The sequence below is a fragment of the Rutilus rutilus genome, assembly GCF_951802725.1.
Source record: "Rutilus rutilus genome assembly, chromosome: 9".
Taxonomy (NCBI): domain Eukaryota; kingdom Metazoa; phylum Chordata; class Actinopteri; order Cypriniformes; family Leuciscidae; genus Rutilus; species Rutilus rutilus.
The window spans coordinates 22,153,746-22,181,471 of NC_140223.1; the positions used below are offsets into that span (position 1 = coordinate 22,153,746).

Consider the following 27,726-nt stretch of genomic DNA (forward strand, 5'->3'; position numbering starts at 1 on the left):
TGCTCACACACTGAGTCACTGCAGAGTCAAATGATGTCCAGCTCCTCCTCTCTGGACGTCTGATGGGGTGGAGGGATAGAGTTGTAGGTAGAGTTAGGGTGTGGTTCGATATTCAGTAGCATGTGTTGTTCAGTGCAATGCTTGGCTCCACCTGCTGGAGAAAGACGATAATGCACCAAACCGGGGGAGGTATCAACCTCATAACACCCCATCAACCGCATAGTGAGTAACATGGTAAACACCGTCGGAACACATCAGAAACCACATAAAACACCTTTGAAACTGCACAACAACACGCTTAAACACACAGAACACATTAGTGACCACATAAAAACATAATAGAAAATGAAAATATCATGTTTGTTGTAAGCAGTTGTGCAAGGTGATGTCTGTGTAGATGCTGACCGGTTACAGAATGGTAACCTGCGTCCAATGGACCTATTAATCATTCACTTTTCACAGAAGTCAACAGGGTTATTTGTCCCTAGTAGTGCATTCCCACATTAGTCTAGTAAAGTATATCATGGTGGACTCTGTTAAACAGACTATCTTACATTTTGAAACTTGTAAACAAGCATTATTTGTTTTGGAATACCTTTAAATGGATCACTCAAAATAGTGTAATCTACAAAAACATCCAAAGTCATTTACTTTGACCGGATGTATTAATGTTAATATTATTCAAGTTAAAGAAATGTTACATAAAGTAGTCCTCATAAAACTTTATTAGAAAGCAAAACAATCCCTGTCTGGTTTTAATGATTACATTTGAACAAAGACGAAAACATATTGCAAAAAATAAGCAAACAAAAGAGGGTGAGTGACCTCTGAATCTATTGATCCACTGATTTCTCTTTGGTCCTGGTGGTCTTAGTTCTTCAGTCACATTCACTAGACACCAGGATGAGGCTTTTTTTGCTGCTAGGACTGCTTTTCTTCACATATGCGGCTGAGCAAGGTGAGAACACTTACTTTTTATAACGATTTGATATATATTTTCTGTGTTACATTGGAAATGTGCTCTTCTTCCTGTCAGAGTCGTGTATTGAGCGCTGCGAAAATGGGTTTGACGCCACCAAGAACTGCCAGTGTGACTCTATGTGCACATACTACAAGAGTTGTTGCACAGACTATGAGTCCTTATGTCGTATTAGGAGTAAGTTTACCAGTGTGGTTTCATAAACCATTCCATAAACATGTGAAATGCAATGATCAAAACAGATGCATGAGAAACTGTTCTTGTTGCAGCCCGTGGAGACACCTTTCCTTCTTACCCTGAGGATGATTATGAGGAGACAAATAGCACAGAGGTACCAATCAGATCCAGATCACAGAAAAGAATTTTGACCCCTTCTCCAGCAACCTTTGCTGATATATTCAGCCTATTAACACCAACTTCTCAAGTCTTGGATTCGACGTTAAATGATGACCCAGCACCAGTGATTTCCACTGCTGCCACTCCAACTACACATTACCCTCTATTACCCTCCACCATCAAGACCCCAACAACAACTGAACGAACAACCTCAACTGCTGATCCCACACCAACAAAAGCCAAAGACCCTGACGCTGAGGTCTGCAGTGGCAGACCCTTTAACTCCTTCATGCAGCTCAAAAACGGCTCTATGTATGCATTCAGAGGTAAGTGCCTCACACCAAAGAACAAAAATGTAATCAGTATACAAAATGACTTAACATTTTTTACTGTTTTGGTTTTTCTGTTGTGTTCCTGTTTTACCTGCCTGAGTTCCTAGTTAGTTTCATTGGTTATTAATTAGCTCCATACCTGTTCTGTTTTAGTCAATAGTCCTCTGTGTATTTAAGCCTTCAGTTTGCTGTGTTTCATTGTCTGGTATCGTCGTAGTTTTACGTGGTTGTATTTGTTTATTCCCTGTTGGATTTATTAAAGACGCTTTCTGTTCATTACCCCTTCGTCGTCCGCCACAACACCCACCTACCGTTGCAACAGCAATATAAAAATGTACATACAATTATATTTACCACAGGTAGATTTTTATTTATTTATATAAATTAATAAAAAATGGGTAAGTACGTAAAGGGAAAATAAAAGACAAAAGTTTAAAAAGTTGACTTGTTTTATTAAAAAATGTGATATGTTTGTCACCAGGAGAATATTTTTTTGAGCTTGATGAGAAATCAGTATTACCGGGGTACCCAAAGCTCATTGAAGACATCTGGGGAATAAAAGGTCCGATAGATGCTGCCTTCACTCGCATAAACTGCCAAGGAAAGACTTACATTTTCAAAGTATGAATGACCTCAAATTATTTAGTGTATACAGTGTGAAAAGTTTCAAATTTATTTAATCTGTTTAATCCGTGATTGAAAAAGACAATATTTTATTATATTATTCCCAGGGTAATAAATACTGGAGGTTTGATGATGGAGTGCTAGATGAAGACTTCCCACGGGACATATCTGTGGGATTTGAGAAGATACCGGACCATCTTGATGCTGCCTTTGCCATTCCTGCTCACAGCCATCATGGCAAAGAGAAAGTTTATTTTTTTAAAGGTCAGACCTAACTTATATATAGATATTTGTGGGTATATATATATAATCTTTACTAAACAAAGTATATGTTTCTTCTTTCTAGGAGACCAGTATTACCAGTATGAGTTCAAGCACCAGCCATCCCATAAGGAGTGCATTCAGATGTCATTGAGATCTCCCTCAGCACTCTTCAGCAGATACACTGATATTTACTACGACCGATGGGTTGAGCAATTCAGCCAGCTCTTTGGTGGAGGTAATACGTTTTTAGAGCAAGCTATCAACATTATGCACCTGGGAAAGCTTCCATAACACAATTTTTTTTTTTCAGCCCAAAGTCATCACGGTGGCCATCACTTCATCAACAAAGACTGGATTGGGATCAAATCACCTGTGGATGCTGTGCTAGCCGGCAGACTCTACGTCACTCCGAGATGGCCCAACAGAAGGCGTCAGGACAGAAATCGGCAGGATTGGGACCAGCAGTGGGGCCAGCGGTATGGGCAGCAGTGGGGCTCCAGGCGCAGGCAGAATAGGTCACCATACTGGGAGACTATGGCTGAGAGGGGCATCAGCATTGGACTTGAGTATGCTCAGAGGTTTGGGCAGGACAGGTGGCAAGATCAGGACAGACGCAGAGACTATTATCATAGACAAGATGACTACGATTCTGACTACAGATACAAACCTTCGGAAGACACTGTCCAAGACATGCTGCACAGGCGCCAGCCCTTACAGAGTGTCTACTTCTTCAAAGGAGGTACTGAAATTGAAATTATAGTATTATATTAGCCTACAGTATATTTATATAATATTATTTAAGTATGTAAAAAAAAATTCTTCACAGATATGTACTACAGAGTGAATCTCCGAACGAAGCGGGTTGACTATGCAAACCCTCCATATCCAAGACCTATTGGAAAATACTGGCTTGGCTGCAAAGACACACCAGGAGCAGAAAAGAGATGAGTCCAACTGTAAACAACTGCCGTTTAATAGTATTTACAGGCATACAAAAATAAGCTGCATTTGTAAGGTCAAAAATAAGGGTGATAAGTAAGGCCTTATATAAGCTCTCCACAGATATCTACACAAATGGAACGACATCATTCATAAATATTCCTGATTGTTGTGGTGATTGATTAAGCTCAGTGGACACCATGCAGTTTTTAGTCTAAAATATAACATTTCGAATAAACAGATATATGAATTTAATGAGAATAAAAGCAATTGCATGAGAGGAATTTACTGATGCTTACAAAAGGCTGAAGTTGCCATGAGCTTCGCGACAACTTTTAGTGAGGAACAGTTGTGCAATCCTTCAATAAAAATTTTTTTTAGTGAGGAACAGTTGTGCAGTCCTTCAATAAACAATGTTTTTGATCTAAAAAATATTAAGTCATTATTTCTATGTAATGTATACACCAGCTTATTAGGTTGTGCCTTTGAAAGTCCTCTCGAAAAAAATATCAAAAGAAATCTCTTTAAAAAGGTTTAGCTTCTCCAGCACAGTAAAAGGGTGTTTCTTGTCATTTTTGCTGCCAACTACCAATATCATTCAAATTTCATCAGTTTATTGTGGTTTCTTGCTCTATCCAAAGACTGAGTACTGCCAATATCAAGCAATTGAATTTATCTACATGACCTCATATTACAAGTAAATCAGTGTCATGCTGCCAAGAACAACTGTGCTGTAGCGATGCTTGTAAAGACTAATCTTTATGTATTTCGCATAGAGAAAGAGATGCCAAAAACCAAGATATGCAAATACACACTTACATGGCCTTAAGATAAAATGCTCTTTGAGGAGAACCAAGACGCAAGCCAATCATATTTTTTCTATATTGTTATGAAAGTTAGGGGAGACGGGGGACGGTTGCAACACTTTTTGCATTTCTCTCAGTTAGACCAACCAAATTTGTATGTTAAACTTGCATCTGTCTGCTAATTACCCATACCATTTAAAGATGATTACATATGACATATTGTTCACAGTATTTATTTGAATGGAAGAAGCCAGATGTTGCAACTGACCCCAACCCAGGGGTAAAAATACGTTTTAACCCAACGTTAAAAATACCTTAAAGGGGTGGTAAAATGCCCTTTTCACAAGATGTAAAATATATCTATGATGTCCCCAGAGTGTGTGTGTGTGTGTGAAGTTTTAGCGCAAAATACCCCACAGATATTTTTATATAGCAAGTTAAAGTTGTCACTTTTTGAGGGTTTGCAAAAACGCACCGTTTTGTGCCTGGCCCTTTAAATGCAAATGAGCTGCTGCAGAGGGCGGGGTTTCAAGAGCTCGTGTGTGTTAGCAGCTGCTATTACCTCAGGCAGACAAACTAAAATGACAGAAACTGTTCTGCCTTTAATGTTAAAACAGAGTCAGACAAAGATGGAGAGACTCAAGAAGAAGTGAAAACATGCAACAGGACGTCTCTGAATGGTTAGTTGATGAATTTATGTTGCTGATGTGGAGTTAACTATCTTCAATTAAGATATTCTGTCATGATAAATCTATAAATCGCTCATATAGGAACTGTTGTGAGATGCATACAGAGTGACTTTCTATTGCATGTGAAAAGATGGATGCTAAAGTTTGAGCTGACTCACAAATATAAAAACTTTTCCTCTTCTCAGCATGGACTGCGTGTTCCCGGGGGCGGGGTTTATGTAAATTCTAGGGTTAGAGATGTCACTAACCCGGGAGGAATGTCCTGTAGTCCCAACCAGCCATTTGTTGTAGTCCTTTTCTTTAAAAGCAAATATCTTACTTTGCTTTGAACTTTGAGCGTTGTAACTTTGCAGATGTTGTTTATGCTCAAACAGCAACATTACACACTAACTAAAGTTAGAAAAGTGAAATCATAATCAACCACCCCTTTAAATTTCACTAATTAACTTTAGCTTTTTGTCTCAATGAGCATAGAATTCTGATAATATTAACTGTTTTACTATAATATTATAGTATTATTTATACAATAATATTATTGTATTATTTATTTAGTCATATTTATCAAATAACAGTTACTGAGTTTTGTTTATGTGTAGAACATAGGCCTTCATAGATTCAGTGTGCAGGTGTTACAGATGATATTCAATCTCTCCATATTTCAGGGTCAGACTGGAAGAATTGAACAATTTGCAATGCAACAAACTTTTATTAAACATGTATTTATTGTACAAAACTGCAACTGTTTTAAAAACTGATTTAGTCCAACTTCTCAAATCTTGGATTCGACGTTAAATGAGGACCCAACGCCAGTGATTTCCACTGCTGCCACTCCAACTGCACATTACCCTCTATTACCCTCCACCATCAAGACCCCAACAACAACTGAACGAACAACCTCAACTGCTGATCCCACACCAACAAAAGCCAAAGACCCTGACGCTGAGGTCTGCAGTGGCAGACCCTTTGACTCCTTCACGCAGCTCAAAAACGGCTCTATGTATGCATTCAGAGGTAAGTGCCTCGCAGCAAAGAACAGAAATCAGGTGTGGTTCATAGGTTTAGCTTCTCCAGCACAGTAAAAGGGTGTTTCCTGTCATTTTTGGTGCCAACTAAAAATTTGACTATTAAAATTTCCAGAAAATGTTGTGGCAAATTTCATCATTTTATTGTGGTTTCTTGCTCTATCCAAAGACTGAGTACTGGCAATATCAAGCAATTGAATTTATCTACATGACCCCATATTACAAGTAAATCAGTGTCATGCTGCCAAGAACAACTGTGCTGTAGAGATGCTTGTAAAGACTAATCTTTATGTATCTCAACGCCAAAAACCAAGATATGCAAATACACACTTACATGGCCTTAAGATAAAATGCTCTTTGAGGAGAACCAAGACACAAGCCAATACTATTTTTTCTATATTGTTATGAAAGTTAGGGGAGACTGGGGACGGTTGCAACACTTTTTGCATTTCTCTGTTACTCAGAGACTATTTGGACAAGACCAACCAAATTTGTATATATTAAACTAGCCAATAAATTTTTTTCTATATTGTTATGAAAGTTATTTCATTCATAATTGCTGCAGGGTTCATATCTTGGCTCAGGACTGATTTACACTACCGTTCAAATGTTTGGGGTCTGTACGTTTTTTTTTCTTTTTTTTTTCTGTTTTTGAAGTAGTAGAATAGAATGTTTGTAACAATATAAAAGTCTTTACTGTCAAAAGTCAAAGTCTTTTGATCAAATTATTGCATCCTTTCTGAATCATACTGGCCTCAAGCATTTGACAGTCAGTGTATGTAAACAGTTACTTATGGGTTATAAAGGGAGCATCCTGATAAAACTTTTTTTTTTTAAATAAGGTTATTTAATGGAAATTATAATGAAAATATACCAACAAACTAAATTTTTGATGTAGATATGTTTATGCAGTTTATGCGAAACTTACATACAGTACAACTTAAAATGGAAATATTGCCCTTTAAATCAATAACTTTAAGATTCAGGAATATTATGAATGCTTTACATAAACATTCTCATAACTTGGCTCATTTTCTGCTTGGTCCATAACTGTTTCATTAATAATAATCTCTGAAGAGGTGGAGACCCCATCAGACGGAGCCACAGTCTCATAAGCATGCTCTGTCAGAGAGTCTACTTCAGTGTCTTGCTCCACCTCTAAACTATGTAGGGTTTCGCTCTCTGGGACACTTTTTAAAATAGAGGACAAGGGCCTCTTTGGGGTGCTGTTCTCCTGAGGAAAGTCTCTTGCCCCTACTGTGCAGGGAGAGCTGAGGGAGCTGTGTTTCCTGCGACTAGGCTTCCTCATGACCACCTCCGATTGGCCGGACCCAGAAGTTTGCTCCCAGGCACTGGCCCGTGCTCCCAGTTTCTTCCGTGGGGGCTTGGCGATCGCCTGCCCCCTGCCTTTGGGCTGGGCAGCCTCCTCTTTTTGTCTCTGGAGGCTGCCTAGTCTGCGCAGCATCGCCTGAACGGGCCCTTCCGAAGGCGGCTCTTGCTTAGCCATATTTTGGGTCTTACCTACAGTGACATAAACAGTTGTTAACTTCTCTGAATCTGCATCCTGGCTGCCATCAGAAGGCTGGGTGTTCTTCCTGGTATTGGAAAGTGTGCGTCGTCTCCCACCGGGCACAGTGAGGTGAGTCCTGAGCGGGCCTGAACTATATCTTAACGAGTCAGATTGTGATGTTTCAGAGGCAGCTGCTTGCTCCTCAGGGGAGATGTTCTCCTCGTTGTTTTTTTCTTCTTTTTCTGTATCCATCTCACTATGGTTTCCTTGTCCTCCTTGCAGGGCAGAGATCATCAGCACACCCCAGGGTTTGGGTTTCCGAGTAGCTCCTGGCAGATCTTGGGTCGAGCTACGGCGCTCTTTAGAGGTGAACTTTGTGCCCTCTGCGAAAGATACTGAAGGGCGTTTGGATTTGGCAATGCTGGAGGTACGAGGGATACCAAAATCTTGTGACATGTCCTCGCTGCTGAAGGTTGATGGGTCAGGGAAGAAGTTACACTTGGAGTTCAGCTCCTGAAGCTCTCCACCGGCAACTGTAAGAACATCTGTGAGAGAGCGTGTAAACATCAGTATATTGCTCAGAAGTAGCTCTTACATACTTTCACATTGCAGTTGATTATGGCGCAAATCTGACTTTCTTCCCTCACGATAGCTGTGGTTCCATCCAAAGTTGCAAATTCAACTTAAAATGGATTTACGCATTAAAACATTTGCGTATAAAGCAGCATTTCCATCCAATGAGTCGAATCGAACAAACTCGTCACTTCCTGATAAACTAGCACTAAATATCACAAATAAAAATGGAAGTTGCTGCAATAGGATTGAGCGCATAAATTTTTTAAATGCATGCACGTGTCCATCCAGCAGTTTTTTTTTAAAGCGATATCCCAAAATGCGCTTAAAAATAGGTGGATGGAAACATAGCTAGTGACACAGATCTGACTTTTGACAGTGAATAACAAATATTATACTAAATATTACTTTTTTTTTTTGCAATGTGGCTTTAGTGTGAACAGTCAGAGGTGGAATAAATGCAAATTGGTGCAAATTCTAAAATAATGATTTATGAATTTGGGGTATGTAAGAGTTATTTTAAAAAGAAGAAATTAGTACTTTTATTCAGCAAGGATTAAAAGTGACTGTAAAAACATTTATAATGTTACAAAATAATTCTGTTTCAAATAAATGGTAACATTAACATAACACAAACAAATTAAGCGGTGTGGTAGATTTTTCCCTAAACCTGACTATCTAGCGTCTGCAAATCGACACTTAATAAAAATAAATCTGGCGTCTTCAAATCGACACTTAATAACCTTTATACTCTAGCTCTCTGCGTCTTCCGTCGACAACTGGCCGAGTCTCTTACTCTAACTTTCTTGCTTCCCTAAACTGACCTGTTGCGCAGCAGTAATAACAGACAGACTTTCAGCAAATGTCCTTTAAATGCCTTTATTAACGGCCGGGAGAGTGTTCGAGCAGTTCTCAGAGAAACTCTCCCAAGAAGAATCAAGGCCGGAGGATCTCAGACAAATTCCATTGAGAAAATCCCACAGTACACAAGAATACAACAGTTTTTATAGTATAGACTAGAGGTATGGCATAAATGTTATGCTTCATTACATAATTTCCCCACTATTTGATTGGTTCTTCATATGCAAACCCCTCTGTTACTAGGTAAAGCAAACTTTGTTTTAATGATCATTTGTTAATCATAAGATTCTAACAAACTGTCTAGTTTCACTTCCCAAACTATGTTATTTATACACACACACTCAAAGTCACAAGTTTTCCATTGGTTTCGTACAGCACATCCTTCAAATGTTATGTTAAATAAGGTTAGATGTTAGAAACATGGTTAGTTTAATATACAGTTTAAAATTTCCACGACAGCGGCATAACATTGATGATAATAATAATAAATGTTTCTTGAGCACGAAATCATCATATTGGAATGATTTCTGAAGGATCATGTGACACTGAAGACTGGAGAAATGAGGCTGAAAATTCAGCTTTGCATCACAGGAATAAATTACATTTTAAAACAATAAAATAGAAAAATATTATTTTAAAAATGCAATAATGTTACACAATATTACTGTTTTTACTGTATTTTTGATTAAATAAAATCAATTTTATTTATTTTTTAATCGTCTTAAAAAATGATGTATGAATGGTGTATTCCTAAATATTCACATTAGGTTACATTGCATAGATTTAAGTGTTCTTTTGTAATATTTATAATTTAATACAAACTTTTTAAATTTAAAATAACAAAATATTATAACATATCAAATATTATTAAATATAATTGATTTATTAAAGAGATTAAAGAGAGGGATGGTCTTATGAGAGCTCACAATAACAACTAAAAAAGGAACAGCTAAGGCAAAACCCAAAGCTGCTGCCATAACTACAGAGAAAAAAGGACATTGAGACTAGAAATATAACTGTTTTACCTTCCCTGGGCGGTTCACAGTAAATGGCCTCTCCTTCATCATCAGTTTCAAATGAATCAGTCACCCATCCAGATGATGGCTGCTCAATGAAGCTGTGGTTAAATGTGAGCTCGGGATCATGATGAGAGACTGAAGACACAGTGGAGAACGTTATAAGTCCACTTACGTTCACCAAAACACAATCTCACTTGCATATGTTTCTCAGTGACAGCTGCAAATGAAAATGGATGCATTACCTGTAACTCTGGGTAAACCAGATGACCAAAGAGTAATGCATGGCATGGCTGAACCCATGTTGGCCAACACAGTGTAAACATGGTGCTTCATGCGGACTGTAGCGCTCCCATCCCCAACTGCCACTCTGAAGGACAGATTTAGCAGAAGATTTTTTTCTTACGGTTTACAAAATTAAAGGACATTTTTTTGTATTATATCAGCTGCCAGATAACAGATTCATACCCTTCCTTCCCTTCGACTGGCCTGCCGCAACAGCAACAGCAGAACAACAAGGCGAGTATTAAAATGCACAGAGGAATCAAAAGCCCTGCTATGAGACCTGCTCTGCTACCTAGCAGACAAACACACACAAAAAAATGGATAAGGGGGATGTGGATACCAGCTGTGAAAACCAAATGTAGTGTCTGTACATACTGTTTGGACAAGCCCCTGTAGCTGGATGGCAGGCATGATTCCCACAGTCACATGTGGAGGAGCAGTTGACGCCATACAGGTTAAGAGGACATGAGCTGTTACAGCTAGAGAGATTGAATGGTGAGAGGCACTCATTTGAATCTTATTCCAAGTTAAAAACAACCTATAAATACCACTGTACCCTCACCTCTCACCCTGGAAACCAGGAAGACAAATGCAACTTCCTGTCACATGGTCACACTGGCCATGATAGCAGGTTTTACACAGGAAGCGGCAGCCATCTCCGTAAGCACCATCTGTGCAGGGTTTGTCACATCTGCAGAGAGGGAGAAGCCCAAAATAAAGTCAACTAAAAGATATAAAAACCACCCCGTGTCAAAATCTAAGAAAGCTCAGTAGCTAGATTGAATTATGGACACAAGAATAAAATACAATGTGTACAGTGGCCCAAAAAAAGTGTTTGGACATTTAAGCCACACTTAAAATTAATTTCATTGCTGTAGATAATAATGCTTGTTAGGCTTTAAATTAGGTATCGCCAGATTTCTTAATTCAGTTCAATTCAATTTTCATTTGATAAAATTCATATTAATTTAGGTACATTCTGTTACATCAAGTTTGCTTACATAGGAAAGAAATCTATTGCTGTAAATTATGCCCTGCAATGTTTCTGACTTATTGAAACCTATACCTCTTATTTTTGAACTATTAAATAGACTGGCTTATTAAGAGTCATTTATTTGTGAATGGGACACTGGTTGTGTTGTATGTTGTTGATTCACTTTAAAGAAACAGCTCATAAGAGTCATTTGTCCGTGAATCAAACTACACTGGCCACACTGTATGATGTTTCTGATTCACTAAAAATAACTAACTCCTAAGAGTCGTTTGTGAATCAGACTACACTAGTCACGTAAGGACCTATCAGCCAGGACATCTAGAGATTCATGAGCAAACTAGATATTTCTGCGACAAGGTTTATCATCTAATGTGATTAAAGGGATACTCCACTTTTTTCGGAAATAAGCTCATTTTACAACTCCCCCAGAGGTAAACAGTTGAATTTTACCGTTTTAGAATCCATTCAGCCGAACTCCGGGTCTGACGGTACCACTTTTAGCATAGCTTAGCACAGATCATTGCTTCTGATGAGTCCAGTAGCATTTCTTTCAAAATGACCAAAGAGTTTCAATATTTTTCCTATTTAAACCTTGACTCGTCTGTAGTTAAACCGTGTACTAAGATCGACGGAAAATGAAAAGTTGCGATTTTCTAAGCCTATATGGCTAGGAACTACTCTCATTCTAGCGTAATAATCAAGGAACTGTGTGGCTGTACCATGGGTGCAGCAGGCGTAATGATATGACGCAGCGCCTGAAAATAGTCCCCAGCTCGGTAACTTCTTCCAACGTGACCGGGACTAAGTTTGTCTAACCTATTAGACCTATTTTCAGGCGCTGCGTCATATCATTACGCCTGCTGCACTCATGGTACAGCCGCACAGTTCCTTGATTATTACGCCGGAATGAGAGTAGTTCCTAGCCATATAGGCTTAGAAAATCGCAACTTTTCATTTTCCGTCGATCTTAGTACACGGTTTAACTACAGAAGAGTCAAGTTTTAAATAGGAAAAATATTGAAACTCTTTGGTCATTTTGAAAGAAATGCTACTGGACTCATCAGAATCAATGATCTGTGCTAAGCTATGCTAAAAGTGGTACCGTCAGACCCGGAGTTCGGCTGAATGGATTCTAAAACGGTAAAACTCAACTGTTTAACTCTGGGGGAGTTGTAAAATGAGCATATTTCCGAAAAAAGTGGAGTATCCCTTTAAGTGCATACATTATAACTGTCCTTTTTAGGCCACTGGAGTTTGCCACAGTAAATAAGATAATAGGATGTTCTTTTCAGAGCTGAATCCCAACAGATCTGTACCTTGGTCCAGTCCACCCAGAATCACAGTGTAAGCATGCTCCAGTTTCCGGGTCACATGGGTCCATATTTCTGCAATGCGGACAAACCTCTTGGCAGCGATGGCCATAATAACCTGCAGGACAGCTCTGGTCACAGCGAGTGCCATTCCACCCTGGTGCACAGGCATCACACAGGCCGTCCTGTTTAGAGCAAGACCTGCCTCCTTCACAGTGTCCACAGCTACACTCACACACACAGATAGAAGAACACAGAAATCATGGATGAACCAAAAATTCATGTTATCTGTTTAATCTTGCCTTTTCACTCACCTCTCCTTACAGCCTCTGCCGTACTTTCCACTCTCACAAGGCTCATTGCAGACAGAGCCTTTGTAACCCGAGTAGCACAAACAGGTGCCAGTTTGCAGGTCACAGTCGGAATTGCTGAGATTACAATTACATTGGCGGTCACAGGACGGACCCCACCAGCCACGAATGCACTGACAGCCCCCTGTGCGCTGCTGGCAAGGGGACCTGAAGCAGTTGCATCGCAGGCTGCACTTTTGGCCCCAGTAGCCCTCATTACACAAGCAGCGGCCTGTGGCTTGGTCACAAGTGGATGTGGCGGGGTGGCACTGACAGGCTTTGGAGCAAGTGGGCGTCCACCAGCCCTCCTCACAGGTGCAGTTGCCGTAGACAGGGTCACATTTCCCATGACGTGGACATTTGCAGCTGTTTTGGCACAGGTTGCCCCAGCGGTTAGACAGGCACGAGCACTCACCCGTAACTGGGTCACAGAGCCCATGAGGGTGACAGGGGCAAAGCTCACGACAATCCGACCCCCAAAATTCACGAGGACAGCCTGCGGAGAAATAAGAATTCAGATCTGTACATTAACTAGAATCGCACTACAATGAAAACAACAGAAAATAATATGAAAATTATGGAAAAAATATATTAATTATTTATTCAGTTTTGTCAGAGATCCTTTTAATAGAACAGTTAGTTGCTGTCCTTGAATTTGAATTCATCAATTACATAATTACACCAGTAGGTGGCAACAAACGAACGTCACGAGTGAGTCACTGAATCATTAATTCAACAGATTCATCTAAACACAGTGATTCATTCAGGAACGCCACTACTGTGTGTGCACTGATTTATGAAGCTTTGAATCATAAAAAAACAGCCCTGTCTAATAAGACAAAAAAGCACTTAGTTGTAAAAGAATAAAAAAATTATAGAAACTTTATATTTAATGGTATTTAATTTATATTTCATGTAGATTACATTTAAAACATTACACTTTTAATTAAAATAAAATATTAATTGTTTTTTAAGTGCCATACATGTGTATGCTAAGTTTTGAGCAGCAGGTGCCAACAGCCTGTTTGTTTCGCGTGCCTCTAACAGTGAATCGTTTTGAGAAGCAATTGATTCAGAGTTTCGAAAAGCTTCGTTTGTGTCTAAAAAGGTAGGTAACTCAATATTAAATAGGCTAGTTGTTGATACAAAGCAGAATCACACTTGTATCAGGCATTCTTGCTCGTTTTTCAAATCTCTAACCAAAAGGCCACAGCTACAAAGGTAGTCTTGAAAACAGAAACCTAGGTGATGATATTACTCACGGGTTTTGCACTGGTACCCGTAAAATCCAGGTTTACATCGACAAAGTCCAGGGTAAACACACACTTCGTCCTGCAGACAGGCTCTTTCACCCTCACAGAGGGCTGAGAAAACAAAAAGGGAGACTTTACAGACAACAGTAACTTCACAAAACTGCTGACATCTACAGGCCCACAGGAAACGGGCCTTGAGTGTGTCATCAAGAAAACAACAATGTAATTTTTTTTTTTATTAAACTAGCCTATACATCTACAGATGGTATCAATACTCACGGACAGTGCATTCATCACCATTTTGACCCCATCCAGAATAACATGTGGGAGAAGAATCCCTGTTTAGAAAATATAGCAGACATTATATATGCTACAATGTAATTGTAACTTGTAACAATTCTACTGTCCTAATAAATAGGGAAAACAGTTTATAAGTAGGATAGAGAGAACCATAAAAATAGGGTTCATAACATAAGAAACCTCTTATAAATCACAAATATCCATCAAGATCTCCACTGCTTCTCTTAAACACTTTGAGATTATATTGAAAGAAATTGAAGATGTCTCAGATTTTTCTCCAGACAAAAATACTAGAGTTTCAGAAGAGATTTCAGTAGTCTCTCAAAATGATCTAAAAATGTCCCAATATCTATGATTTTTAATTTGATCAAACATTTCACATTGAAACTATAAAACTGTCGTCAATGCGATTCACTTTCATTTTATTGTTCGGCCTAGTTCTCTGTTATTACTGGCCTATATGTAGAACAGTGACACATTCATTTTAGGCGAGACATCTGAGACAATGATACTTCAGCATAACTGAATTCTAGGCCAGTACCTGATACTGAGGCAGACATTCTTCCCGGTTGGAGAGAGTCTCTGAGCTGAGCATTGGACACACATGAGCATCAGTCCAAATGAGGTCAGAAAGGTGTCCATTCCCTCCGGACCGACCAAAACCGAACCCCCTCTCCTACCACGGCACCAGCCCAGGATAGTTCTGTACTTCTGGAACAGTCTCTGTAGCAAAATGAGCTCTCCAATTCCCTTTGTTTCCTCTGCAAGTTTCCTGAGGAAGAAAAGCCAGCTTCCTCTAATTCAATAAGCCACTGGTTGTTTAAAGACAAAATCAAGGCCCAGAATTTCGGGGAGGAGTTGGATATTTTTAATGGTCAGTCTGCCTGCCAACATTTTCTCATCCTTACCAATTACTTTCATATGTAAAACATTTTTTTACTGACTACAAATGGACTTTCACATGAAAATCACACACACAAACATCACAGCAACCCCTAAAGATTTTATTTAGCTTCATAGCACTTCATAGCACAAACATGTTTGCAAAAATAAAACAGTAAAAGGTCAGTATAGGACTCATTAACTTTTATTTCCAAAGGTCCAAAGATAAACAGATGAGTCACAGAGAGCTAAGGAATACAGAATTCAGCTAAGGGCCTTTAAAACATATGGGCACCCATTATCTCTAATTTCCTCCTGAGGAAACACAGACTTCCTCTCAATCAGGGAACACCTTAAGACGCATACAAAGTATATTTGAATCACATCCACATTTTTTGCTTCTTATTTCAACATAAGGGATGTGTCACACACCATATCTGATCAGTTGAATGGCTGAAGAGGTGCCAAACTCATTAAAGAAATAGTTCACCCAAAAATGAACATTTTGGCATCTTTTACTCACCCCCACATTGTTTCAAACTTTTATGACTGACTGACTTCTGTGGAACACAAAAGATGTTTTGAGAGATATCCAGTGTTTTTTGTCCGTACAATGGAAGTCAATGGTAACCAAAACGGTTTGGTTTGAACGTTCTTCAAAATTATTAACATGTCTTAATATTTATGTAATTCTTTTGTGTTCTGCAGAAGAGTCAAACAGGTTTGGAATGACATGAGGCTGAGGAAATTATGACAGAATTTTCATTTTTGAGTGAACTCTCCCTTTAACAGATCAGACAATAAACATTTAATTCAACTTTTAAGCATTGCTTTTTTTAACACCAGGTTAACAATTGTGGACCTCTCCACAGAACTGGCATTGCTTGACATAAAAAATTGTTTTTTAGATGCAAATATTAAAATGTTTCTATTTAAAAACATGCTGAAAATCCTTATAGATATCCTTATAGAAAATGGATAATTTTTAAGGACAGCTAATGTTTTATCAAAAAAACTTAATTGAATACAAAATACTCTAATGCCCCCTAGTGACATAAAAGGGTCAGTGTGATTATCTCTGATAGTGATTGTAATACAATGTCAGTATCTTTGGTTAAAATCCATATTAAATATACTCTCTATAAAAATAGCTGCTATAATTCTCTCTAGCTTCCATCCAGACATCGAAAATATAATGCCAGGTGTATTATGATTATCAAAACACTGCAGATTACTCCCATGTTTTTAAGTGCACCAGTCTGCAGTCATTTATGCACCACCAAATGAAACTGCAGGAATTATAATTGTTTCCAAAGCCTCCAACATCTCCTCCAATTTCCCGCTAAACAGCTTATTACATGTAGCCCCGCCCCAAACACATGCCATTGGTTGAGCCAGAAGTGGGCCTTGAAATAACAATATTTTGAAAGTGCCACAATACCATTGTTTACACTCATTGGAAAAGTCTTACTTACAGTTATATTAGCATACTAAACTGTAATAGGAGAAAGTGAAAAAAAATTATACACTTCACCTTTAACTATACACTGTCATTGAAAAGTTTAGGGTCAGTAAGATATATTTTTTTAAAGAAATTAATACTTTTCTAAAAGATGAAAAATATAATGGTTTCCACAAAATTATTAAGAAGCACAAATGTTTTCAACATTGAGAAGTAATAAGTAAATATTAATAAGTAATGTTTCTTGAGCAGCAAATCAGCATATTAGAATGATTTCTGAAGGATCATGTGACACTGAAGACTGAAGTAATGATGCTGAAAATTCAGCTTTGCCATCAAAGGAATAAATTACATTTTAAAATATATTAAAATGGAAAACAGTTGTAATAATATTTCACATTACTGTTTGTACTGTATTTTTGATCAAATAAATGCAGCCTTGGTGCTCTTGAAATTTTACCGATCCCAAACTTTCGAACAGAAGTGTAAACAACTAACAACAAAATATGGGACTGACAGTCTAATCTCATCTTCAGGTCTTCTCTTGAGTGACCATCAGGCTCAACTCTAGCTATCAGCTAATTTAACAAAAGCCAAGTGCTGACTCATCTTTTATACTATTAGTAAAAATTACTGCTAAGGCAAAAAACATAAAAATACCATGTCTGTATAACCAAATACATAGAGAAATAGTTCTCTCAATACAATCTTCAGTCCGTTCCTTCGTTTGAAACCTAAATGAGATCAAGACCATATTTTGAACTTCTCTCTTCAAACCCAGGTAAGGATGAGTGACAGATGGGGTGGTTCTCAAGAGGAGCTGAGGGTTTGTGTCTCTCCCTCGACTCCCTGCTCATCTGGATCGATGATTTCCCATGTGGAGCTGGATGTCGGAAGGCCAGAGGACTGGGCACCGGAGCTCCTAGTAAGACTGGACCGCGTCAGGAAACCAAATCTAAAAGGTTTGAGTCAGAGGAGATAAGAGAGCTTTAAATCACTGATAGGAGAATGACAAAGGGGGATTTCAGTACTATTTTTAGTAGCTAGTTGGCACGCTTAGTTACTAAGGTTACTAAGCTGAAGAGAGAAATGTGATTAAGAGATCTCTAAGATCAGCTTAGAGTTTTCCCAAGAACATATAGAATGAATGCTGCTAAGACCCAGAATATTATGGAGCAAATTGTGTGCGTGTATCACACAAATTACTACATACAATACACAGAGAAGAGAGCAGATTCCCTTTATAAAAAGACTAAGAGTCTTATTTAAAGGCAGTAAATGCAGTTTCCGTTTTAGAGTCGCTTATTTAGAGACCCCTAGAGTCGCTGTGGAGTCTTGTATTTAACGTTACTGTCATAAATACCACTCACGAAGAGCCGTCTCTGCACTCTTCCGACCGCACTTTCTTCGTTTTCTTCGTCGTCTCGTCTCTGCCATGATTCACGTCTGAAACGCGTGCTAGTGTCTTCCATAGAGGCTGCTCCATATGTTGTTGATGTATGTGACGTCGTGCCGTAAAGCAAGTCGTGATTCTCGCGAGATTTGGCAGGGCACCACCCCTCAAACTTGCATTGCTAGTTCTGCCAGCGGCGTCCCCCCCCCCCCCCTGTGCTTTGCTATCGGGATGATATGCCCTACTACGAGTTCGTTTACCATCGAAATGATTTCGAAGCTGTTATATTAAGGTACAAATCTTGCATAGTGTGCCTTTAAAAATGTGTAATACATGAGCTTCTCAATGAGTATATTGTCAGTTGCACAGTGCTTGAAGTCGCATGCTTTTAACCAACATACATTTATAGGGAAAGTTTAACAAGCCCAACCTGCCCCACAGGCTACAATGTAAAAATGTCTGTCATCTACCCTAAAAAATGTAAACCAAAAAAGTAAATGTAAAAACAAATGTCTGTCACGTAACCTAAAATGTGGTAACAAATGAAATTTGGCCCAAAATATTATTTAATACAGAATCATTCATACTGCATTGAATTACACAACTTAAAGGGGCATTTCAACCATTTGAACATTGTTTTTTATTTAAAGTGGGTCATATATGTAGTCGAAATGTAAAAGAAATTTTGAATTTGGTGCCTTTGTGACCGAGAAAAGACAAAAAATAACTTCAGGACGCATTTGTATGAAAGACAACAACTCCCACAATGCACCACATTGCACAGCTCCGCAAGCCACTCCCACTAATCCAGAAAGCGCATATCTGCCTATAAGAGAAATCACTCTTCCGTCTACAAGGCTAGCTACCACCAGAGCTTGAAATTAATTTCACATTCACACAAAATGTCTAGTTAGTTGGCGAACTCATTAGTGCATTACTCCTCGTTTGTATTTCTTACGAAAAGGTGAATTATTGCATGGTACCTGGATGTTCAGTCAGAACATATGCGGTGCGAAACTAGGATAGTTCTCAACACAAACGTCCGTGTCCTCGTCTGATTCAGAGATTTCGTCCAGGAGAAATTGTCATCGTTGAAATTCTTTGCCACAGACGGACTCTATCTCTGTGTTCATAGCGGTTCGTAGTTGCATAGTGAGATCACCGGCGCCACCAGTCCGCCCTAACCCGAGCCAGTCCGGGCTCCTCGTCCGCGGCAGGTAGGTCTTCTGCCTCGGCTGCTCTTCGCTATAATGCGGCTTGTAAAGGTAGCCACAAACACCTGATTCAAGCATCAGACTTCCGAAATCCTCTTCCTCTAGTCTATATCATATTGAGCACTCTCCTCCGCTATTGTCATTACTTTACATCTGTCTCCACAGCTCCTGTTAGCTTAGCTTCAAACAAGATGGAGGATATTGCTTTCAGTTTCAGAGAGTAAAGTCCCACCCACTGATCTGTAATAGGTCTGTAGCGTGAGCGGGTCCCGCCCCCTGGGAAAGATGAGGAACGAGTGCTTGTAGTCTCAACAGAAATCCCCCCCTCTTACACTTCCTCCTACAATGACGCAAAATGACGATTTTTGCGTCATTGTAGGAGGAAGTGTAAAAGGTAAATAACGGATTTCTCCCGTCTCAGGGGAAAATGAGAGAGTGTTGCACAACCATTCAATAGTATGACTGGGTTTCTAACAATGCAAAGCTTAATGCAAATGGGTGAAGTGTCCCTTTAAAGTAATTTACAAGGATAAAATCAGTTAGATTTACTTCTTAAAGGTTTGTAATGTTTAAACAACTAGCACCACATACATTACAAAAAAATACTGCATAAAACCTGTTATACTACATAACAACATTGAAAAAATGACACGCCTCAACAGCAACCATAACAAGTGCAGATCTTTTACCTCATAGAAGCATGTCAGAAGCATTTCTGCTGTTGCTCAAAAACTACATCTTAAACTACAAAACAAACTAAACCTTTCACACTCAATGTATTTATTGTACCCAGGACTGGTGGCTTATCCCATAACCCAATTCTACTGAAACCCATGTTTAGTGAAGTAGGTTAGAAGAATTTAAGTAGATTGTTGGACTGAAATCAGTTATTGCTATAGGTCTGTCTTGTTTTAGCATGAATGCAGCACTCACATGTTTCTGATGCGTGAGTCCTGGGGTCTGTTGTCAGTGTCGATGTCGATGTCTTCATTTCCACTCCTCTCAAACAAAGGGCCATCTGTCTCATCTCTATATGAGAGTGAAACATGGTTAAACATAACATTAAATCACTGTATACTTCCAGTATGTTTGTGGCGTGTACTCACGTGCTACATTCGCTAACAGGTATGCCGAGCATTTTAGACTTTATGACGGTCCTCTGTTTCTTTATGGCAGAGCGCACGGCATCGAGTAAAAACCCTGGGCATCTCTCATCATTCAGGATTTCCCTAAGGAAAGACAGAGAAATGTGTGTATATATTGAGAAAGGATGTTGTGCTGATATAAAGGTTAGAATGCGTCACAAATACATTTGTCTCACCTTTGGTAATATGCAAGCTCCTCTTTCACCAGAAAGAGATTGGCCTTCAACTCGTTCCTTTCAAAAAGCATTTCCCGTACTTCCATCTTGGTAAAACAAGGCCGATTTGGATCTTTCAAGTCAATGATCATCTTATCTGTGAGGTCAATGGCTGAACTGCTCTAAAGGAGGCAAAGGTGGAATTATAGGAGTATGTGAGTCAAATACCATAAATGTCTCAAGCACAGTTGATTATATGCAGCTGATTCCATTTTTAAAAAGACAGTTTGATAACACTTTTACAGTGTTTGCGGGACACATATTGCACATTCCTATAACTAATCACTAAACTGCTAACAAAAAGTGTGGTACACAGTGGTGCCTAAATAAGAGGTTTAAGTGAGTTCATAAACACTCAGAATTAAATTTAAATTAAGTTAGAAATTAATAAATAAAACAAAAAAAGTTAATTTAAAGGTGCATTGCGCAAGTCTCTGAGTTTTTGCAGAACTATGCCCCCTTCTGGCGACACACGAAACTGCAACCATAGTTGTGCACGCGGTTATGTGGAGTTTGCGTTGGGGTTTGGGATGAACTAGAAGCCGGTCTCTTTGAATCCATCTTCTACTTTTGCAAAAGTCGCTTGAGTTGTCTTCGCTGATGCGGAAAATGGCGGCGAATACACAAACCTGCCAGACATAGCCAGGTGAGCGTGAACGCGCATGACGTCATGCCCAGTCGATTCCGACCCGAATCCCTCTTATTTATTTTACTGTACAGGATTATAGAGGCAATCGCAGTGATCATAGAAGGGCTCATTCAGCCCATCAGGCAATTGTTTAAGCATGTATGGGTTAGAAAAACGGGTATTTTTAACATGAAATGTTGCGCAATGCACCTTTAATAATATTTAAATGTAAAATAATAAATACAATCAGTTCCTTTCTAAATCATTTATATTTAGAATTTTTCATAATAATAGCCTAATCAATATTATTTTTATTTTTTGTTAATTACTAAAATCTTATTTGATTTCTAAATTTAAATAATCTCTGTTATTGTTATTAAGATAAATTAACTCAATTTAAATTAGAACTAAATTTATATTAAGATCAATTTTGAAACTGAAAATATTGAATAAAACAAAAACAGTTTAATATAAATATTAATATAACAGAAGTTTTATAATACTTAAATGTAAAATAATAAATAGAAAACAGTTATTTTCTGAATAATTTATACTTATTTATATTATATAAAATATAAAAATTATATATATCATATATATTATTTATTATTTATATATATTTTTTATTTTTCAGTTTTTGTTCATTACTAAAAGCTTATTTGATTTCTGAATTTAAATCATCTGTTAGTCTGTTATTAAGATTAATTAATAAAAAAAGTATTAATTTAAAATTAAGTTGTTTAAACTATCAATTTTAAAAGTAATAAAATACATAAAATTGTATGTAAATATTAATATAAAATAATTAAACTGCTACAGATCTAGTTCAGTGTATCAACTTATTCCTTTGCTGTTTTTGTTCATTACTAAAAGCTTTTATTTATTTCTGAATTTAAATGATCTCTGTTGATGTTGATGAAGTGAAAAAGATTCTGACAAGGTTTTAATGTCAGAATTTAATCAAGCATCCTGAAATGTTTGTAAGCTGAAGAGGGAGTTGTGCACAAACATGTCCGTTACACTGCTGCGAGGGCAAACATGACCTATATATGTCACATCCAACCAACCAAAGTGGAATTTAGGCCCTGCGCCTGCGGTAGTACATACCAATACCTAACCCCCCCCAAGAGGAACGTAGAAGCTTCTGTCTCATTATGCTTTTAGGAAATACAAAATGAATACCCACAATCCCACATATAAACCCAATACAGGACAGCTAATTTGTTAGTACGAGTCTAAGTAATATTAACTTGACTAACCGTTTCAGCAGCAGTATTCACGCTGGCTCTTTCTAGCTGTGAGTTCAGGCGCTCTATCTCTTTCTGTTTCTCGCACAGGTCGGCCTCCATGTCGGCCTTCCTCTCCACTGCGCTCTTCAGCTGAGTCTGTATGATGTTCTGCTTGTGTCTGAGCTCCGCGTTTATCTTCATTAGCCGTTCCTGCTGCTCCTGGAGCTGAACGACAAACACGCACTTCTGATCACTCAAACTGATTTAGAAAACAATGTAGAAAATGTAAAAGTAAAAATTAAGTTCATTTTCATTAAAGCTATGAATCTGCAGTTCATTTTCAATGCAATTGTCTACTATGTGGAACTGGTCTGATCAGTTTTATAACAAAGGCAAGGCAAACATAAAACATAAAAAGGGAAACTTTTAACCTCAGCTCCAAACCACAGGTATACGCCTCTGATGCAATTCACGAATAACTACTTGTCGGCCACGACTGGTGACATGACACTTTTTTTATTTTGTCACAGGTGCTCTGCGAGTGACACAATGTTGGCACTGTGTTTTCAATTCAACAAAAGAAACCTTGATGTTGCAAAAACTAGTTTAAACTAGTCTACAGTCTGTTTTACAGTGGGTGAAAAACCTGGTTACCAGAATTCATTTCTACAAGGACAGTGAAAAGAAATATCAAAAGGATTTTTGGAAAGAAAAACACTCCTTAAGTTGGGGGGAGGGGGAGGGGAATGTTTGCTTTCATTTTAAGTGCAAGAAAGCAACATTTTGGAGTATAATAATAGCCCCTTGTAACCCAAAGGTTCGTGGTTCAAAACCTGGTGCCCCTGATGATTGATTTGAGCAACCCAGGTTATATCAGCGCAGTTGTATCAGACACATACCGCTTCCACCTCCTTGGACATGCTGGATATCTCCTGAACTTTCGCTCTCAACTCATCACGCTGCTTATCCACCACTTCCTTCAGCTTGAGCATCACCTCTCGTTCCTGACGCTGTGTGCGGTCTAGAGAAAAGATCAGATTTTAAAATACTGCATGCAGACAGATGCAGATAATGTTGTAAAATCAGAAATTTCAAATGCAGTTTTGAAATACATCAATAAATGTCAGAGTTTCCTGAATTTCATGAGTTTGGCAAAAATAAATGTATTTGCCATACAAATTAAAAGCAAATGTTTACAGCTCCTGGAATCTGACAACAACATTCCTGACTGCTGACCTAACAGTAATAAATGAAGGAGAAAAACTCCTCCCTTAAATAAGATAAACCGCTTTAATTAGTCTGAATATGAGAGCTCAAGTGCTCAGAGAAGTTGTATTCCTCTCTGAAATCAGGATAGAAAAAACACCTCCTTTTGAAGATCTCATGAAAAGCAATTATATTTTGGACTTTATACTGTACACAACAATAAAAATTCAAGTTAAATTGGTGCTACAAGGAAATACAATGAGCCTGTAATAATTAAAAAAAAAACATTTAAGACTCTTGATAAGACCTTCCTTGAAAAATTAACAATTAAATATTTTGAAACATTTTTCATTATGATGATGTATTGACAAATATTTTTTTTTGTATTTTATTGAAGATAATTCACCCAATTTTCATAGATCTGACTGTGAAGGATTTATCCATGTAGATGTTCAAATGTAAAATAAATCAATAAAATGCGTCACCAAAATGTCATAACTGGATCTTTCAGTGAAAATGACAGACTTCTCCAATCATTTAGTCAGATTAAACCTGCGCCTTTCTTATAATCCACCGCAAGCTTGTATTCATCTGCCTCTACTTTTGAGTGCAATGCCCACATCTCAAAAAATTTATGTATAGAACCAAGCATTACGTTTTCTTTTCCAATAACCCATTAGAGTCGGCATGTACATCACAATACAGAAGTTACTTCCGTGACTTTAGTAAGACTGATCATCATTTCAATACATAAAACAATTAAGACCATCTGAACTAAAAACATTTCATGATGGTTTCCATTCCAGAAGGTGTAGTAATGTAGTTCATTTACTAATACACTAGAAATGACAATTACACTGATATTCCATTCATTTTGGTATAAATAAAAAAAACTCATGTCTTCATTTAAAAAAAATTATGTGCGTCCCATTCACCTTCTTTGGAGTGTGTGCATTGTAAGTGGGTCAGAAGCTCCTGGTTCTCTTCCTTGAGCTGACGCACCTGCGACTGTAACACTTCAACGTTCTCCTTCAATTTCTTCTCTTTCTGATGCCAGTCCTGATGAAAACAATCGAGTCATTGCAAAAATCCTTTCAAACCACAAACGCATGAAGTGAGACTACCAGGTGTCACCCTGAGATTGGTTTCAATTCAAAAGCCGAACAATTTAACAGATCACTTTGAGAACACAGTGGCTGAGTCCGAAATCACATACTCACTTGAGTAGGTACTTATTTTGAATAAGTAATTACTTCATGGCCGCTAAAAAAAGTATGTTCTATATAGTATGAATGTGTGTAGTATTAACATACTACATCTGCCATGCTTTCATTATCATGTGACCTACCAGCGTCAGTTATTACTTCGCTTCACAAATCCTCTCCAGTGGTCTCATGGGATAGTAAAGTGTCCATCATATGCACACTTCAGAATCTCGCAGGAAGTAGAAGGTCATCCGGGTACTTTTTGCCAACTCTTTTATGAGTACTGTGTGAATTTGGACATACTTTTGTCGCATACTGTTTTTCGCCTACTACACAGTAGGGAAGTATGATTTCAGATGCAGTCAGTGGCTTGTAAACCACTCATGTATTAACAATGCAGGACAGGCCCATATAGTTATATAAGTAGCACCATTATTAATCTTATTAGTTGAGAGATGTTTGACCGGTTTATTATATTAACGAACGGTTTTATTTATTAACGGAGATTTTAATAACTCCTCTCTTAAATAAGATAAACAGCTTTCAGTCTTAAACTTTGCACACAGAAAATGAGAGTTAAGAGAAGTTAGATTTCTCTCTAAGCATAGAAACAACATAAAATTATATATAAGGACAGAAGCAACATATCTTTTTGGAGATCTCAATAAGATTTAATAACTGATTGCCACCTAGCATAAATATTTAACCTGCATCACTGAACAAATCATTTTAATGAACATATTACAACATATTACAGAACATAAAAATCCCCACTACTTATGGATGGTACATGATGTTCTCAAAATGACATTTACTGAGGGGAAGGGTAGACCGGAAGTGTCCCCTATTGGCGTTTCCTAAAATCGATCAACGTGTCACGAATCACGATCGATACGAATCAAAAGTCCAGCTGTATTAGGGCGTCATCCTCAAGTGCAACACACCAGCTCTGTCCATTACATTAAAACAGTTATCCATAACACAACCGCATAGACATTTGAAAATAAGTAGTAGTGCTACAGTAACAGTGTTGACATGTCGACCATGTTGTCGTGTTCTTACCCGACTCTCTAAGCTGTTGCTGCTCTCATCGCATTCCTTCACATGTCGTTTCTTCTGCTGCTGTAACTGTATCGTTTCAAAGGCCTTCAATAGGTCATCTTCCTTACATTTATGAGATTGATTTCTCGCCGCGAAACTCTCCAAGAGCTCCAACACTTTCACTATGTGAGACACCAGACCCTCCACACTCGACTTCCCATAGCTGTCGATGAGCTTCTCCAATTCGGATCCCACCACTTTAGCGATTTCATACACATCGTCCACTGTCATTGATGAAAACGTCCTCGCAAAACACGAATGTATCTCGACGATATCGTTTTGGTTTTCCTCGACGGCTATCACGCAAGTCTCCATAACGCACTTCAGATGAACTTGAACTCAAACAGCGACAATCGAAACTCCTGTCAGTCCGATCTCAACATGTCCAGTTGTGATTCAGCTCGACCGCAGATCTTTTTTTGTTTCACTTTTAAACATGCATGCATTTTCGCTCCAGTTTGTTTTGTAACTACATCCTTTGATACGCTCTAATAAACACGACTGAGTTATAAAATCGACTTGTCTATGCAGTGTAAGGACTTGCATGTCATAACTTGAAGAGCAACGCCCACGGCAGAGCGTGTAGATGAATGTTGCCCGTGCATGTTTGCATAGTGTCCTTTAATAAAACGTGGTTTAACGGAGGAACATCTATGACTGCCAGTTCTTGTTTGCCATGGTTGTTCCCTCCTCCTCTGACCAATGCAACCCGAGAGCTTTAACGCAGCACATATGGCAAGCAGTTTTAACATTTATTCCTAAGCATCTGTTACTAATTTATTTTAATTTATTTATTTAGTTTTTTCACATGTAACTAACTACCTAGATACTTGTACTTCTAATAGCAATCTATTACTGTTACTTATTTGGCAATAGAACATGAGACACTAGCATCTATTCCAGTAGTATAATTTCTTTATCTCAGTAGATGCAATTGTTTATAAGCTGCAAGGCTAGTTCTGAATATTAGTCTTTTTATAAATTGCATAATGCAATGAATAATCAGACTAATGATCAGAACCTTAAACTACTAGTTAAATAAATAAAAATATCACTAGTAAGATGTTTAAAAAAAAAAAAAAAGTTTAGTAATAATTTGGACATCCAGTCTAATAAAAGGCTGACTGGTGTCTCTTACGTTGCTATTAAACCTGGAGCGGATACTAGAAAGTAATGGAAAAGGTATAAGTAACTATAAAGTCTAAACTAGTAGTCTTCCTGGAATTACAACTAGTCAGAAATGAATAGCTGATATTTGACCCAGAGACCCCCATAGAAAAATGTGCAATGTGTTACCAGAAACAATTAAATTGTTGCTTTAATTATTGGGATGGTGACTAGTACTAGCATGTAATTAGTAAAGGTGAAACAAACTAGTGATTGTTAAAGTAGTACAACCAATAGATAAGTAAGTTAAGGTAATAATTCACCCAAAAAGTGTAAATTCTACACTGTACTCACCCTCACATCGTTCCAAACCTGAATGACTTTATTCTGCAGAACACAAAAGCAGATAATCTAATGAATATCCAAGTTGGGTGGGTATCATGACCGTTCATTGAATTTCCAGATCTCAAAACGTGTTCAGCCACAGACACACCAG

The 27,726-nt window shown here is 38.1% G+C and overlaps 3 protein-coding genes across 4 annotated transcripts; 1 reads left to right on the forward strand and 2 right to left on the reverse strand.

Moving 5' to 3' along the window:
• Window positions 1–155: 155 nt before the first annotated feature.
• Window positions 156–3,900, forward strand: vtna (vitronectin a). Its single transcript, XM_084419759.1, has 9 exons — window positions 156–222; window positions 875–958; window positions 1,037–1,156; window positions 1,249–1,641; window positions 2,129–2,268; window positions 2,379–2,535; window positions 2,618–2,770; window positions 2,846–3,274; window positions 3,362–3,900. The coding sequence occupies exons 1-9, from the start codon at window positions 171–173 to the stop codon at window positions 3,481–3,483; spliced, it is 1,650 nt and encodes a 549-aa protein (XP_084275885.1). The 5' UTR covers window positions 156–170; the 3' UTR covers window positions 3,484–3,900.
• A 2,977-nt stretch (window positions 3,901–6,877) lies between these two features.
• On the reverse strand, window positions 6,878–15,219 carry scarf1 (scavenger receptor class F, member 1). The gene is made up of 11 exons (XM_084420202.1): window positions 14,985–15,219; window positions 14,423–14,481; window positions 14,153–14,254; window positions 12,855–13,386; window positions 12,547–12,765; window positions 10,799–10,927; window positions 10,612–10,715; window positions 10,420–10,528; window positions 10,197–10,321; window positions 9,961–10,089; window positions 6,878–8,046 (listed from the first exon to the last, which is right to left on the reverse strand). Exons 1-11 carry the CDS (start codon window positions 15,083–15,085, stop codon window positions 6,983–6,985), a joined length of 2,673 nt encoding a protein of 890 aa, XP_084276328.1. The 5' UTR covers window positions 15,086–15,219; the 3' UTR covers window positions 6,878–6,982.
• Window positions 15,220–15,433: 214 nt separating this feature from the next.
• On the reverse strand, window positions 15,434–26,817 carry rilp (Rab interacting lysosomal protein). Of its 2 annotated transcripts, XR_014628877.1 has the most exons (9): window positions 26,085–26,817; window positions 24,753–24,876; window positions 23,511–23,632; window positions 22,642–22,836; window positions 20,716–20,876; window positions 20,501–20,623; window positions 20,328–20,423; window positions 16,169–17,742; window positions 15,434–16,108 (listed from the first exon to the last, which is right to left on the reverse strand). XR_014628877.1 is itself a non-coding variant. In XM_084420203.1 (8 exons), the coding sequence occupies exons 1-8, from the start codon at window positions 26,436–26,438 to the stop codon at window positions 17,598–17,600; spliced, it is 1,320 nt and encodes a 439-aa protein (XP_084276329.1). In that variant the 5' UTR covers window positions 26,439–26,817; the 3' UTR covers window positions 15,434–17,597. The 2 variants fall into 2 exon arrangements, 1 of the variants encoding a protein (XP_084276329.1); XM_084420203.1 differs by having other exon boundaries at window positions 15,434–17,742.
• Window positions 26,818–27,726: the final 909 nt, after the last annotated feature.